The sequence below is a fragment of the Schistocerca piceifrons genome, chromosome 1 (genome assembly GCF_021461385.2).
Source record: "Schistocerca piceifrons isolate TAMUIC-IGC-003096 chromosome 1, iqSchPice1.1, whole genome shotgun sequence".
Lineage (NCBI taxonomy): Eukaryota > Metazoa > Arthropoda > Insecta > Orthoptera > Acrididae > Schistocerca > Schistocerca piceifrons.
The window spans coordinates 231,606,387-231,623,771 of record NC_060138.1 but is presented as its reverse complement, the minus strand read 5'-3'; the positions used below and the strand labels follow the sequence as shown (position 1 = coordinate 231,623,771).

Here is a 17,385-nt window from a genome sequence, read left to right as displayed (position 1 = left end):
AGGAGCTTCACAGAAAGCCATTGCTGCCGAGTACAATGCTGGACAAGCAGCTATTTATGACCAAACTTTAACACACGAAGAGTTAAGCAAAGGTGTGAGGAAAGTGATAAAGATGAGGATGCAGGAGGAGAGAACGTTACAATACCTCACACTGCTGGTGCTATGGCTGCAGACATCTTCCCAGAGTATATTATGTACATACTCAAGGACCACGTTTTCTATGAAAATAATGTGTCTTTGGATTTAATGCAGTATGATCTCTGTGTGTTTGCACTAAATTTAAGACACAGTCAAGAATGCAGCTTCCACTAATTCAGAGCCACATTGTCAAGGAATGGCTGGATTAGCAGTGTGTGTGTGTGTGTGTGTGTGTGTGTGTGAGAGAGAGAGAGAGAGAGAGAGAGAGAGAGAGAGAGAGAGAGAGAGAGAGCGAGCGCATGTGTGTTTAAAAGGTTGTTATGCAATAAATTCTTATACAATGTGACCATGGTTGCCAGTCAGAGAAGATGTTTTTTGAATATTTCTGGGAAAACAATACCATCTGGAGAGCAAAGACACATCGTCCATTTAAGGTGTCAAAGCAGGTTCTCAGCATATGCTCGAAGGTGGTGGGAGCATTAAATAGCCCAAACAGCATACCTCTGAACACACAAAGACTGTCAAGTGTTATGAATCAATTTCAATTTGCCAAGAGTGTGACAGCATGTCCATAATTGAGAAACACTTTGATTCTTCCAAGTAGTCTAAGGTGTCACCAATGGGCAGTGGGCACACATCTTTTCATAATTTTGTTCAGTTGTCCACAGTTAACGCCGAAATCCCATGTGCCATCCTCCATGTTCATAAGTACTACAGGAAAAGATCAACAACTCTCTCAACTCTCTATGGTATCATCAATGCCTGCACCATGGTGCCTGCCACCACATGGCTGCACGCAACATGTCACGCAACCCACAGCCAGCAGTTTCCAGCTCGTGCAGTGCCCCTCAGCCGGACACTGCAGGTGTGGTCCCTGTGCATAGTACTCTCTGTGGTATCCACACAAACACTGCTCCAGTCACATTGTACCATACCAAAACAGACACACTATTGGCAGGCATATCCGTGCCCCGCCAGGGCTCTACAAGTGCACACAGCACCACACACTGTAAGTCTCTGCCTGTACTAGACCTACACTACCACTGCTGCCTTAAAACCTCCCCACATGGTTCGACCACATCCGGATTTTTACTCTGCTTGGTACTGGACTTTCTTAGGATTTCTGCTACACAGCAACCTGACATCCAGATTCATCCACAGACTCTTCTACTTGCTGTCTGAGTTGTGCAGCATTCAGCCAGTGAAGTTATATATATTTCTTTTTGTCTTCACTTGTGGAGAAATGAACCATGCTGCTTACTCACATGGTTTATTATTTGTTGTACTGCCTTTTCTGGATACAACACTGCCTGAAGGTTCAAAAACGATGTTATCTTGCAGCATCTGCTCCACTGCCTCCCAAATTGTGTGTCCTTCAGCTGACAACATCCTATGCGAGAACTGGCTAATTGGTGGATGATCTCCAGTGTTGATGTGGTGTTTTAACATGGAATGCTTAGCGTGTCTTTCTCCAGTCCACATTTGAAAGCTTCCAAAAAATGGTGCAGAATGGCTAACACTTGCCAACATTGTTCCTCAGTCGGGCCAGATCCTATTAACATTTTGACAATAGCTCCCTCCACTGCACTGTCAACAGTGGTGGTGCAGCAGATTCCATTGATGGCAATGAGCTGCTCAGACTTGACTGATCAGCATTGCCTGCACACATACTTTTACAGATGAGTTTTTATTGCTTGTCACCATTTGTGATCCAAAGTTATCTTCGACCACATGAAATGTTTATGACTGTCAGTGGTATGTATATTTTTTTGTGGACCTGAGTAGATTTTTGCAGTCAATGAAAGCTTTGCAAGTTTGACTGAACATCTATACTTACAGCTGGAACTCATCTCATTTTTAAGGGCAGGACAATGTCTTCAACAGCAAACTACCACCCTGAGCAATCTTGGCTATGTTTGCTTGTTTGAATGGCTTTGTCAGTCTGGAGGTCTGACCTTCCATAGTCTATGACTGTTTGTGATGCTCCCAAGAAGTCCCATAGAAGAACAACATTATGACTAAACTCCGTTAAAATTACAAATTCAAAGGGCTGTGTTCTGTCATTGATGGTTGTACCTGCAATACATGTTCCTTTCGGTTGGATGTATTTCCCACTTGCACTCTTCAGCACAATCACTTTAATATCATGGAACATTGTCTTCTTTAGCTGGTGATGATAAGCATTTAACATCAAAGAAAAAAAAGAGCCTCCGAGTAGACTAGCATGCATCCAAGTTGGCCGTCAATGAAGTTTCCTGGCATCTTGGTAAGAACAGTTTGTGGACTTTCATTTGTGGCAGCCTTAACTCTATAGATGATCCCCTTGATTGGTTCTGCTATATTAAGCAGGTAGCGGAGCGGCTGGTACCTCCGTATGGTGATGAAAAATGGCTATGCTGTGTGGGAGTGACCTCATTCTGGGAACGGCAATGGGCTTCACCCCACATGTAGACTATAATCGTCTGCAGTTGACTGCTGTTATGATTGATGCCTTGTGGCATAATAGTTGTCAAACACACATCATCTATCTATGTGGTAGTATACATTCCATGCTGTCCATAGCTGAAACAAACCACCGTGTTATCTTCTGTACTCCAAATGTCTTTTCTTCTGAGGGGCATTTTTCTTGGTGAAGGAGTTGGTTGTAGCTGCATTGGCAGAATGCTGGGTTGTCATTTGATGGTTGCAGCGTAAAAGTCCTAGTTTGCCGAATCCATTGTACGCAATGTGTTTGACTGGTGGTGGACACTGGTGCTAAAGACCTCCTTCTCAGCTTTCTCCACTACTTCCTGAAGACGGAGATTGGCACTTATGCCTGCTATCCGTTGAGTACTTAGTCTGGCATTTCTGGCTGTTAGTGCAACTTAGATATTGCAATTTCGATACGTTTGAGTTAACTCTTGTACTACTGAAGAAAGCACTGGATTTGCCTGTGAAACACTGGTGCAGAAGCCTTTTGCATTGTGTATCCTGCTGTATCTTCTCTTATTAACTGGCATACGTGAGAGGTGAGGTCATAGTACTCTTACACAAGTGCCACAGTGGCTTTCGGAGTCTGTCACACCTCTTTCATCCAAACCTTTTTCTGTTGCATTTTCTCATGTGCTGGCACAACCTGATGAATCTATCTGTTGCTGTAGCAACCTTTACCAGAAAGATCTTGATTAATGTCTTCCATAACTCCTTGCATCAAACATGAGATTTAATCAGCTTCTGTCATATTCAGATTCGCAATGTCGCATAGAGCCAAAACATTATGTACGTGAGACTCTGTCATTCCCCCATGACACTGAGCCCAGTTCTTCAACGGTTCTTCTGCTAAGCAGACTCACTGCTCATTGTCACTGCCTGTAAACCATGTCAGTGGTCTTAGAAGAGAGCTGTGGCAGTGACATGGCTCTGTTGTTGTTCGCACATAGTGATTTGCGAAGATGGGAAGAAAATCAAAATTCTAGCAGTGATTAAGTACTTTGTAAAGAAAGGTATGAAAGCAAAGGACATTGTTGCTGATTTCCAGAATATATTGGGGGACTCTGCTCCTTGATATTCAACTGTTGCCAAGTGGACAAATAAATTTAAATTTGGTTGAGAGAGCTTAGACGATGATCTGTGCAGTGGTCAGCCAAGATGTCTCACCATCACAGAAATATTTGCAAAAGTGCACAAAATGGTCATGGAGGATTGCCAATTGAAAGTGTGTGAAATTGCTCGTGCTTGCCAGATGTCATCTGAAAGGGTATATCACATTTTAATTGAAGAATCATAAATAAAAAAATTATCTGCAAGATGGGTGCCATGACTCTTGATGCTGGATCAAAACGCATGAGAATGGACGTATCTGAATAATGTTTGGCCCGTTTTAAGAGAAACGAAAAAAAAAATTTTGCACTGGTTTGTGACCACAGATGAAACTCGGGTGCACTACTATACCCCCAGAGACAAAACAACAGTCAAAGCAGTGGAAACATGCTGATTCTCTGCCATCAAAGAAAGCAAAGACAATTCCTTCGGCGGGAAAGGTAATGGCATCAGTGTTCTGGGATGCGAAGGGGATTCTGTTTGATGTTTATCTCCCCTTGGGAAAACAATTACTGGAGAATACTATGTTAACCTCCTGAACAAACTGCAACAAAAGATACAAGAAAAATGCCAGGTTTAGCAAGGAAGAAAGTCATGTTCCACCAACACAATGCGCACCCGCACACATGTGCCATTGCCATGGCAAAATTACACGAACTAAGGTATGAATTGTTACCACACCCACCTAATTCACCTGATATGGGTCCATCAGACTTCTTCCATCTCTTCCTTGCAATTTTTCTTGGTGGACAAAGATTCACTTTAAATGATGAATTGATAGCCGGAGTTGACAACTATCTTGTAGGCCTGGAGGAAACTCATTTTTGAGATGGGATCAAGGCACTGGAACATCATTGGACCAAGTGCCTTAATCTACGAGGAGACTTCATTAAAAAAACAAAACAGTTTCAGTGATGTAAGTACTTTTTTTTCTATCCTGCTTCGAGAACTTTTCAAACCACCCTTGAAACTTCATCACTTTCTGAGCACTACCATACAAAATCTGAGACTGGACAGATAGGGTTCTCAAATATTTTGAAGGTAAATGCTGCAACATTTCCCAAAGTTATATTAGTTTAGCATCCATCAAAATGGCTTGTCACTCAGTTCCCTGAATTCTGGAAAATGTGTTTAATCTCATTCTGGGTATTTCCCATGAATCTGTCTACAATATATACTTACAGACTACTGCCAAAAACTGTTCAATAAAGGAAACCCATTGCTCTTGGAAAAACATGTTTACTAAGAAATGAACTGCACAATATTACAGATGTCATGTGCAGTTATACTGACGTCTTCATTTGTTTACAGTAACACGTGTGTAGCTATTTGTGCTAGCTGATCGTACAAATGCTATGTTACTTCTATATACACATAATGTTATTCTCATGTGCACAACTTTTCGATTGCACTACCTACCTTAACCCTAGGACTCACTCTGCTAAAATTTCCCTAGTACTCCATCTGGGGTCATACATGACCCCAATCAATATATAATTGACTGTGTGTACTAATCATTCAGAGAACAACGTACTGTCATTTAATACTGTTTGTTTACATTTTATTTATTATTTAGACACATTTCACAGCATTTTAACAGGTATGTACAAAGTAGAATTAAATTACATATGGCAGAGTAATTACATATCAGAAGTTACAACATTACTCTAAGTCATAATTTGTTTCGCTCATAAATGTTTCACAATGGCTTCAAATTTACAGAAAAATGTGATGAACAACTCAACAGGAAACATAATTCTAACCGGAATCCGTACCATAGTCATCTGCACATATTTTGCAAGTAGTAACTATTTCAGAATGTTCCTTGCAAACAAATTTGTTACACTTTTTGCATGTTGAACTGTAATTTCTGTCCTTTGATCGGGGGGCAAATGGAGCATCTGCCTCGCTTTCTCTTCTGATTGTCGGGTATGACGTCTGGATGTCCATTGTCTAACAGATCATCAAATCCACACTGTTTGATACTGCTAATAATATCCTTGTTCCTTGCTTGTGGTAAACTCAAACGACGTTCCACTTGGGGCTTTGCCATTTCTTTGGCCAACTTCATTAGAAAAAGACGTCTCTCTGTTTTTTCAACAGCAACACAGAAGAGTCTGTAGGCATTGAGTGCAGCTAGATCGACAAGATCATAAAATACTGCTAATGGCCAATGTTTTGTACCCTTTTTCACAGAATAGTAAGAGCTCATTTGATCTAGCGTATCAACACCTGATTTTGTTGAGTTGTAATACAACACTACTTCTGGTTTTCGTTTCAAGTTGTTTTCTTTGGGCACTTCAAATGATTGATGTTGTGTTGACAGGAGTAGCACAGCCTTATTTCTTTTTGGAACATACGAAACTAATAGGGTTTTACCACTGTATGCAAATCTGGTAGTGCATTCTTCCCTAGTTTTCGAAGGCAAAAACCCTTTTGGGACTTCTTTTCTTGTAGAACGTAGAGTACCTACAAGTGTCAACTTCATTTTCAACAATTCTTGGCCAAGGTCATAGCTCGTGAAAAAATTGTCAGTGGTAATATTCATACCACTGTCAGCCAGATGACGCACTAAATCTAAGACCACTCTCTTGCCTTGATTCAATTCTCTCATATCACCACTCCTTCCAGTGTACATTTGAAGATTTGTCATATAACCATGTTCACAGTCTACTGCGCACCATATCTTGATGCCATACTTTCCTGGCTTTGAAGGAATGTAGACCTTGAAACTGCACCGACCTCTGTATACGCAAAGATGTTCATCAACAGTAATGTTGCTGGAAGGTATAAATGATGTTTGACATTGCACGGCAAACAAATCAAATATTTCCTGTACAGCTTCAGCCTTATTTCCAGTCCTCTCTTTCCTTTCAAGTCTTGTGATGCGGTCGTCAAAACGAAGTGAACGCAGAATGTCCCGATATTGCCTCCTCGACATAGTAGCACAGAATAGAGGAGTGCCATATTCAGAGTCCCAAAATTCGTCAATAGGTTTCCCCCGGCTCTTCTGTATGCCATACAGAATCAGCAAGCCTAAAAATGAAAGAAGCTCGCATCTGTCTGTATCACGCCAGTCAACTAATTTTCCAGACACTTTCAATTCATTTTCTTGTTGATTTGTGAAATGAACTATTATATCCAGCAATTCATTAGTAATAAAATGCCTGAAACAGTCAACAGCTGAGCTAACACTAACTGTACTAGGAATACCTGCTGAAAATCGTTTTATGTTGCGGATTGGAAATCTACGAAATGATGGTTCTTTTGTACTCCATGCAATATCCCGACCCCTGCTTACCACTACTGCACTTTCATCTTCTCCACTGTCATCATTTTCAGCAAGAATATCATTTTCTTCTAATTCATGTAAACAAATTTCATCACTTTGGTCTACCTGTGTCTCTGTTCCATCATCTTCGGCGTCACTACCTTCTGAATCACTACTGCTACGAAATAAGTCTTTCATAGCTTGTTCTACACTATAGCCAGGAGCAAAACGTTTTCCATCTGTGCTGAAATTACACTGCAACAACAAACGTACAAACGAACTTCCAGTTTGAGGTTAGTTCTGAGTAACACCTGAATAACACCTGAATTCAGAGTTACCAACTCAAAATACCTATGAAAGAGATTGATAGTTGATAATCTATATATTCTATGAATGTTACATATAATCTATCTGGGGTCATAATTGACCCCAACAGTAGTTTTTGTTAATTATTGATTTAAATGTTGCGTCAAGCGCTCTAAAAATTTTTGTGAGAGAACTACAATACTGTGTGGTAAAAGTCACAAAATTCTGGATTTTTACAAGAAATAGAAATATTATTTTATCCATAGTAAAGATGATTGGGGTCACCTATGACCCCCGAGTGAGTCCTAGGGTTAAAAAACTGCTGCTTCCTTGACTATATTAAATAACTGTAGTTTATCTTCTACTGGTAGCTTAATTTTTTCAAGATTATAATGTGTGTTTTAAGAAAATAGTCACAGAAAGATGAAGACTTATAGTTGCCTTATAACTAATAAGAAATTTCAATCCTGAATGAAGATAATTTGTATGAGTAGCTAATGAGTTATATCTGTAATATGCTTTTAAACTGGCAAGGATTCCCAATTTCTTACTTTATGTTGGACAGGAGCTTGCTGAAAATCTTTGCACCACACTACGGAACTCCGCTCTGAAACCCGGGTAAGGAGGCAAAGTATAAAGGAAAATTATTTTTGTGTTGTATACTGACAGTAAAAATTACTATCAGCAACAAAAACCTACAAACAAATTTACTGGGCAATGAGTGTAAGCATTGCAAGGCCTATCTGCTTTACTTTCCATTGTAATGAAATACAGGAATGCAGTCATATGATAAGGTGACATTAATTTGCCTCTGACTGCAAGAATTATCTTCAGTTTTGTTTTATTGGGCCATAATCAATTTTGGGCAACTTGCCCCATCCTCAGATGCACCTATGCAGAGCCAAATTTATTCCTAATCTCAACTCGCATAATATTCTTGTTGCTTACTTTTGCTGAATGAATAACTTGTGCTTCATATGCACTGCCCCACAAGGTAATCCACAGGTCAACATGGATGAAAAATGCATAATAAACTAACATCCTAATTCCGAGTCAACACAATGAAGCTTCGAAAAGCAAAACATACTGACCTAAATGTCTTGATTAGTATATCTATACACCGATTCCATTTTAATGTCTTATCAAACTGAGACCCAAGTAATTTACATACATTTTTTTAATTTAAAGTATTACCATGAACACCTTTAAAACAAACTGTTCAATGTGAACCAACTACAGGCATATCCAGCTATCATCTGATTTGTGTCTGGTAAGGTTGGCTTAAGAACCTGTTTTAGAATGTTTAGGACAGCAGCCCACATCAGTTTTTGAACTACCTTTTGAAGTCATATTCTGAGCTCAAACACAGTAAAGTATCTCCAACAGAATGACATCCCCAATTCCAACCAGCATCAATTTTGTAAACACAGATCACGTGAAACACAACTTGCACTTTTCTCATGAGATATTGAAAATTTTGGATCAAGGCAACCTGGTAGATGCCATATTTCTTGATTTCCAAAAAGCATTTGACTCAGTACCACACATATGCTTATTGTCAAAAGTATGTTCACATGGGGTTTCAAGTGAAATTTGTGACTGGATTGAGGACTTTCTGTTAGGGAAGGCAGCTTGTTTTATTGGATGGAGAGTCATTGTCAGGTGTACAAGTAACTTCTGGTGTATCCCAGGGAAGTGTGTTGGGGCCCGGCCCTTGCTGTTCATGTTGTGTATTAATGACCCTGCAGACAATACTAACAGTAAAATCTCGCTTTCTGCAGATGATCCAGTTATCCATAATTAAGTACTTACTGAAAGAAGCTGCATAAATATTCAGTCAGATCTTGATAAGATTTCAATGTGGTGCAGAGATTGGCAAGTTACTCTAAATGTTCAGAAATGTAAAATTAATCACTTCATAAAATGAAAAAAATGTAGAATCCTGTCAGTATAATATCAATGAGTCACTGTTGGAATCAGACAACTCATACAAATATCTGGGCACAACACTTTTTGTAGGTAAATAATTTGGAATGATCACATAGGATCAGTTGTGGGTAAAGAAGATTGTAGACTTCGGTTTATTGGTAGAATACTGGGCAAGTGCAATCACTCTACAAAGGAGAATGCTTAGAAGTCACTCATGCGACCAGTTCTAGAATACTGCTCAAGCGTGCGGGACCCGTACCAGATAGGACTAACAGGGGATGCTTACTATAAACAGAGAAGGGCAGCGCTAATTGTCACAGGTTTGTTTAATCCATGGGTGAGTGTCACAGAGATACTTAGGGAGCTGAATTGAAGACTCTTAGAGATAAACATAAACTGTTCTCAGGAAGTCTATAAGTAAATTTTCAAGAACCGGCTTCAAATGGTGAATATGCTACATACAACCCCTAAGTATCGCTCACATAGAGACATGATGATAAGATTAGAATAATTACTGCATGCACAGAGGCATTCACTCATTCTTCTCATCGTCCATATGTGAAGGGAATGGGAAGAAACCCCAATAACTGGTACACTGGGACGTGCCCTCTGCCATACACCTCACAGTGGTTTGCAGAGCGTAGATGTAGAAGTTCATTTATTAAGTTAAGAGCAATGTTGGATCCAGTATCAATCATTTGAGACTACATATGTAATGTTCCCCCATTTGAAAGTTAGTTTAACTCTCAGGACATACTTTCTGCTGTCAAAAATGAATCAGTATGCTATCACTGACCACTTTCTCAAAAAAATTTTAAAAGATTGAAAGGATTGAAATGGGTCTGTAATAAAAGGGGGTTTGATTATCTCCAGTTTTACAGATGGTGTTAATACAGCACATTTAAATTAGTCAGAAAAAAATGCTCTGAGTTACTCATTACAAAGATTCCTTAAGGATATCTCTATAAATTTGGCACATCATTCTTCGCTGCTAGAATCAGCAATGTAGCAATTTTTCAGTGACCCCCAATATTTTTTATCTCCTTTGGAGTCATATTTTGAAAGTAATGTCTGTTGGTGGTGCGAGCAGAATCTGTCAAAGAAAATCTAATGCTTCTGTATGCAGTTTTCTATTTATTTATTTATCTATTTTACATGTCCAGGACATGAAATTAGTACAATACTGGTAGAACATTAATAGCGTACAGACAGTAATTATATACAAAGTAACCATTTCAGAGAAAATTCAATGACGACAGAAAGTAATAACACTAAAAATACAAGGATTTACATGTAGAACAAGAATTTATGAAATACAGAAATAACAAAAAATACAGCAAGATAATCCTCTTCAAATTCTGCGGAGAGCCTTATATTCAGCAGTTTGCCTGCTGTATTGTTAGCTGCGGCAAGATCACCAGTAGTACAGGTATCTGGCAGATTCCTGCAGACTAGCAGATGATGTTAGTCCTATCAGTCACAACACCGGCAAATTTCATCATGTATGCTGAGGCCCCATTTCTTAAGGTTAACTTCACATCATGATGCCCTACTTCTCAGTCTCTTCAGCACTTCCATGTCCCATTAGGCAGTTGTGAGCCTCCAGCTGGTTCCTCTTCGACATTCGTGCAGAGTGCCTCAGGTAAAGAATCTTGCTCAAGTTCCAGGAGATGAAGGAATTACTGTAGTTGTCTGGATGAAGCTCTTTCTTGATCTGAGTTTTGGTCATAGAGGTTTGTGTCCAAACAAGGGATGTCTGGGAGGTCAGTATTCTGTTTCTTCTTCTCTTTTGCAGCTGCTTTCCTATGAATACATGGTGGTGCTATACCCATAACTCGGTACAGTTTACTGACAGAAGTTGATTGTAGACAGCCTGTCACAACGCGTCCAGTCTACAGGTGTTTACATGTTTTGCCAGCCTGGTGCAGAATATTCTGTTGTGGAGAAACATAGTGCCAGGGCAGATGTTCCAAGCACTTTTGGTTGAGTGTGCCATACAGTTTCTGAAAGTTTATGGATGATGATGTTCCATGCAGATACTTTGAACTTTGCTTCTTCACAATGCCCACCTCGTCTCCACGATATTAAGGAGAGCTGCAGTGAAGTAGCAGTTCTCCTCTGCAAGCCATGTTCAGTTTTCTTATGGCAACCTTATTTCACAGATGAAATGCACAATCTTCTATCTTTCTAGAATTTAACTTTGTACATGATTAGCATCGCAATACTTTGCAAAATCTTCAAGAGCTTATCAGCTTTATTGCCACTCATTCAAAGATTTTGTCTATGGCAACAACTGTCGTATCACAGCAAAAAATAAATTCTTTAATTCCAGAGCTAGCTGGTTTGTTATTTATGTACATGTTATACAGCAGCAGGGACAACACACTTCCCTGAGGTAGGCCATTTTTCTGAATCCTCCAACTTTTCTTGTTCTGCACCTGTCTACTGGTGGGTGCGATGTTTCCTTGCATCTCTCAGGAAGGAACCTTTGAATGATTTTGGTGTCATTTCAGGTGACTTAATTTCATTTGCTTTACTATTTTTTTCTCATTTAATAACGTTCCCTTCTTTTCTGTAGAAGTCCATTTTTTCTGCTTAGTGCAAGTATTTCACTTTTTTGTGAAATTCAAAGTGGTCTGATTGCAAAATATTTCCTTTATTCTACAACCAGTTCCGAGTGGTGCCACTTTTGGCCATGCTGTGAAAATATATAGCCACTAATTTTGTGACATTTTCCTTCCACTACAACAATTAGCCTCATTTGACTGCCACCTCATGGTCAAATTACAGAGCAACAGCACTGTATTCTGGTTTACGTGTTAGTTAAACACCTATCCAGTGAATCTGAGAAAGAAAGTACCAAGGATTCTGATGGCAGTATAATTTCAAATTGATCATGAATATCTAATCAATTATTACATTACAGTGCTTTTAGTGCACAAACCACAATTCCAAAATTAAATACAGAATAATCTTAATATTTACAATACCTCTGACCCCTAATTGAGCTCACTGATATGGAGTGCAAGAGTGAAAGTATTAACCTTCAAAGCATTGTAAATAGCATCCAAATCAGTCTTCAGAAAACAGTATATAGTATCCAATACATCACATAAGAACTCTGAAATTGAACTTTTGGGAATGTCAAGTACATACTGGAGAGATGACTGGTGGTTGCAGGATGTCAGATATCAAATTGTCAGTTTTAGTTCACTCAAGCCAGTACTGCATCTATAATGTGTGTGTGATTTTTTTTCAGAGCTCATTACACAGCAAGTACTCAAAATCTGCTTTTGTTTTTCTGAAAGTAGTTCATGAACTGGTCTTCAATCCCAAGTGCTATTTACTTTGTAACTGTGTTTGATGCCTCATGTTATTTCTGTGCAAACTTCACTGCCAAATCCAACACTTGTACTTTCTTCTCTTCTTACTGAATTCTTGGCTGAATTCTGCTGTCACAAACTGAATGATAACATAAATGCCCATTCAAATAATCTCAGTTGACACCATATTGAAACAGTGCCATGAGAATTTTAACAGAAGCTTGCAAAAACAGCCACACATGGTGCCACTGCTAAGTATCTTCATGCAACTTGCTGTGGCAACACTTTAGTTGCATGTGGAAACCTGTTTTAACTCTCCTCACATTTCTTGATTGTCTAATAGCCTTCACATAAGCTTCTGTGCAAGCTGTATTACAATAAGTGACAGGATTAGGCATGAATATTATTATTGTCACATGTATGTTTTCTATAGATCCAAAACACATGCCTATTGTTAGTTTTAGGGATCGTCAGATCCACATAGATAATAGACTTATTGTTTCACATTTAAGTAGTGAAATCAATTTTGGGATGTACGGAACAGAGTTCTTGTGCAAAAGCATCAGTACTTCTTGGACTGCATTTTATCACTACTAAGATGTCATCTATGCAGAATTTATAGTAAATGATCTGAATTTTAAAGTTTGAGAATTTACGAAATGTTATAGCTTTAAGTCAATAATAATATCTGTTAGTGCACCAGCTAAGCTACTGCCCATTGCAAGGCTTTGTTTTTGGCAATATATTTTAGTATTAAATGTGAAGAATTGATAAGAAAAATCAAGTTCTAGAACCACAATGAGCTCAATACATTACATATTATAATCTCAATGGTTTTGTTAATAAGGAGATTAGTAGAAAGGTTAATAATACCAAGTGATGCCAAAGTTGCATCATCAGGAAATGTTACATCTTTTAACAGCATTAGCCAGTTCATAACTATTTCTAATTACGACATTTTCATTCATAAGACATGTATGCTGTTTTTAATTTCACATCTAGCATCTTACTGTGTTTATAACTAGATCACATTGTTCACAGTAGTTCGAATGGGGTTACCACTGAAATGTAATTTCATTTGTGAGACCCAAGTTTGGAGATAATGAGGGTAATGAAGTTCATAATTTTAGAAGTTCCTCTCTCATTCTTTATAAGCAGAAATATCATCTGCTCGCAATTTTTTACTAGGGCCCTTACGTACCTCTGTAAAACCATTTTTCTGCAAAAAGGTTTTGATTTTGCTACTGTAGTCATCTTCACATATTATTATCACATCATTACTTGTATTGGCTTTAGTAACTACAGACTTTTTGCTTTCTAGTTTAGTGCTGGGTTTTCAGAATGCAGACATCAGAATTTTTAATGTTAATATAATTTTGTTCCACATACAGTTTTGTTAACTTTGACAGCAGTATCTGAGAGCCCAAGTCAACCCAGTAAGCTTCTTCAACAGCTACTTTAGTTTCTACTGAGGTACATAGGGTTATAAGTGTAAACCTTTCTGTAACAGACACTTTAACTTCAGTCAAACTGATTTCAGTCAGATAAGTTATTCTTTTGTAAAAGGACAGCTGTACTATAGCATTTTCACCTTATCTTTCACTAACACACTGAGATTTGGTCAATTTTTTAATGTCTTTTTTCTATCTTTTCTCTAATTCTTTCACAAATTTCTTTCCATAAAAACTGATACTGTAGAAAGGAAAAGTCATTGCTAAAGTGTAACTGCAGCTTTTACACTTCTTTATTTAACAAGTCTTTACTCTTAAACAATTCACTGTCTTAATAAAAGACTGGAGGATTTTACAGTAGTGGTAGTAATGGAATTTGAACTACTGACTAAAGCTTGCTCTCTGAATTATGTAGAGCTCTCTTTTCTTGGACAAGAGACTTTAATTGGAGGAATTATCCATCTTCTATCCTTGTTGCAGTTCAATTTAATCTTTATTTGTTTGCAGGAAAACGATGACCCAAAAGACTGTTTGCATATGTTTATGGAGAATTATGTTTTCCATCTACACTGTCTGCTTCATAAATCTCACATTTTAACATCATGATCATTCTGTGATATAATAATTTTCATTTAAGATTTGAACCTAAATGGCCAGCATCTTTTAGTGTCAACATTTGACCAACTTGCCCATTGACTATCACTTTTGTTCGGCCTGGTGGTCTTGTGGTAAAGTGCTTGTCTAGAAACCGAAAGATCATGGGATTGAATCCCAGGCAAATTTTTCGGTGTGTGTTGTATCCTGGCCTTTACCTCTCAACAATACGAGGAATTGGCAGAAACAACACATGGTTCATATTCCATGTTAAACTCTAGGTCCCCTTTCCCCCATTTCGATAACTGGGGTTGCTTAGGGACACACAAGTGGCCAAAGTGGTGTTCCACTGAATGACCTGCAACCAGCCACTGAGCCACACAAAATTATCATCATAATAATCATCATCATCATCATCATCTATACCTTCAATCCTCATTAGGAACTATGAGCATAGGAAGTGCTACTTACTCATCTGGTGGTCCAAAGCCATGGTTGCACAAAAGGTTTCACTGACTGCAGCTTACTGCTCCTTGCTTTCAGCTACTAAGCCTCCCACCAACACATGATCTTCCGGATCATGTATGTGCTGACTGCCCAAACGGGGGGACTGAACACAATGCAGGAGGTTGAGGGGAGCGAGCTTCCTTGGTAGCCACATCAGTAAGTTCATTTCCCCGGATCACTCTGCACCCTGGAATCTAACAAACTATTTCCTTTTCGTCTCTCTACGAGAGAGAGAGAGAGAGAGAGAGAGAGAGAGAGAGGGGGGGGGGGGGGGGGACACCTTGAAGCGAAACAAGTGCTGTATCGTCGGTGAGATACGGAGGCGAGTGAGTGTGTCGGGTAGCGCCACATAACCTTAATGCGTCTGCGCATAGTGCACAAGTATTGCACCATAATAAAGTATAAACTTAAAAGTCAAAATTTTATATCCGAACTTTGTCAACAAGTACTTTAATATAACATCGTTTTAAATGTCAAGTCTTGAGGTAATTAAATCAATAGAGTTCAATAAAATACAGTTCTATGAAAAAAAAAAAAGTGATGCTAAATAATAAAGCTAGAAAGCCAGAATTAGGTCAGAATGTGCCTATGGAGGTAATAAATAAGTAGTGCAAGTTTCAAAATAATAGAATAAAAATTAGTCAGAATCCACGTTTTTAAGAGAAACTTAAGGAGCTAAATATTAGACTTAGAAATGTAAAAATTTCTATGATGCTTCAGGTCAATCTAAAAACAATAACTAAGAAATTACGTTCAGCTACCTCTTATAGTTTTTGAGTAATTCAATGAAAACCAAAATTGTAACTAAAATATACCACTTTGTAGTAGATTAAGTATCTGTAATTTTAAAGATAGAAAATTATGTATACAGCATATGATATAACCTACTAAATAATAGAGCTATACCAAATTTTAGAATTATAGTATTAACAGCAGCCAATACAAGTTCCATTAAAGTTACAGTTCAGAGGTAACGATGTACCAAGCATTCAAGCGAGCTGAAACTACTTCTGTGATTTCAAATAACTTACCAGAATGCAGGTAAAAATTAAGAAGACTAAATTAATTCATAAATTTGTTATTAAAAGTTATGTGTTCAAGAAAGCGGTCTTTCAGTGGCTGCTGCTGTGTGCGTAAGGCAGATGACAGCAGATGTTCCCTTGGCTGTCTGCTGCGGCACATATATAAAATACAGCCCGAGAGACAGGAACAAGGTTCAGTCCGCACTCAGCCACTGTAGGATCCGCATCTGATAAATGTCAGATTGCGCTCTGCCTCGGATGATGTCAGAGACAGACTGTGACAAAACACTTATTTTCTGTAATAACTAATAGTGAACTCGTGACGACTGTACACCATCCTGGATCACTTAGATTTTGCTAAAGTGTTGAGTGGTACTTAAGATAGGTGAATAAATTAGTGAATTGCATACGAAGTGAAGTAGAGGTTGGAAAATAAATTAAAAACTTAGTTTAGTTTGGAAGAGTTGCACACTGTCAAACAGGGGGCAGAGCAGCAGAGGCAATGACAGTGAAGTCAGCACGTTCAGGAAAAGCCATTGCCCTCCCCACATAAGCGGAAGCTGTCGATTCAGCCATCAGGTCATCGCCCAACCGGCTCATGTGTTTCTCAATTGTCACATGTGATCAAAGGCCCTCGCCTACATCCCAAGAGCCAATGACCGACGTTAAGAAGATTCTACGAGAAGCTTTTCAACGTGACAGAAGAGGCAATGACCGTGAAGTCGTTCACCTCCAGTGAACTGAAGTGAATAAATACGCGAGACGCAGTGGGCCCGACAGGAGTAGTCTTCAGTTCAGTCTCGTTTCGAGTTCAGTTCCAGTACAGTTCAGTCGGTGCCGAAGACCATCATGCAGGAAGAGACTACATCGTACACAGAAGCACCAAGTCCGCCGCTGTAATGGAATAGCAAGCAGCAGCCTCGCCGCCAGAAGTCAGAAGTTAGAAGGTATTTAAAGACTGATTTTTACGTACCCGGGTGACTCGTGAGGACGGGAAGGAGACAGCCTCACATCAGCAGTCACCTGTGAACTAGTGATGAAGATTTGTCAGCCGAAGACTGGCAAGCTGGAGTCCGTTGTTCGAGTCCGGGACACTGGCCTTCCCCCACCGCACCGATCCGCTGGCCGATGCACAACACATGCGGCCGCATAGAGAAGAGAAACACTGGGACGCCACATCCAAGGTATCACCATCCGATTCACGACTTCGTTCTCAATAATTAAACGGGCCACCTCACGAGGCGTGTCTCCAGTCAACTGGGCGA

General features: G+C 39.1%; 2 protein-coding genes across 2 annotated transcripts in view; both read right to left on the bottom strand.

Annotated features, from left to right (window-relative positions):
• The window catches only part of LOC124804842, a 168,507-nt gene that overhangs the window by 91,922 nt on the left and 59,200 nt on the right, over positions 1–17,385 (bottom strand). The gene's annotated exons all lie outside the window — the stretch shown is intronic.
• Positions 5,558–7,186, bottom strand: LOC124803118 (piggyBac transposable element-derived protein 4-like). The gene has a single exon (XM_047264324.1). The coding sequence runs from the start codon at positions 7,184–7,186 to the stop codon at positions 5,558–5,560; it is 1,629 nt and encodes a 542-aa protein (XP_047120280.1).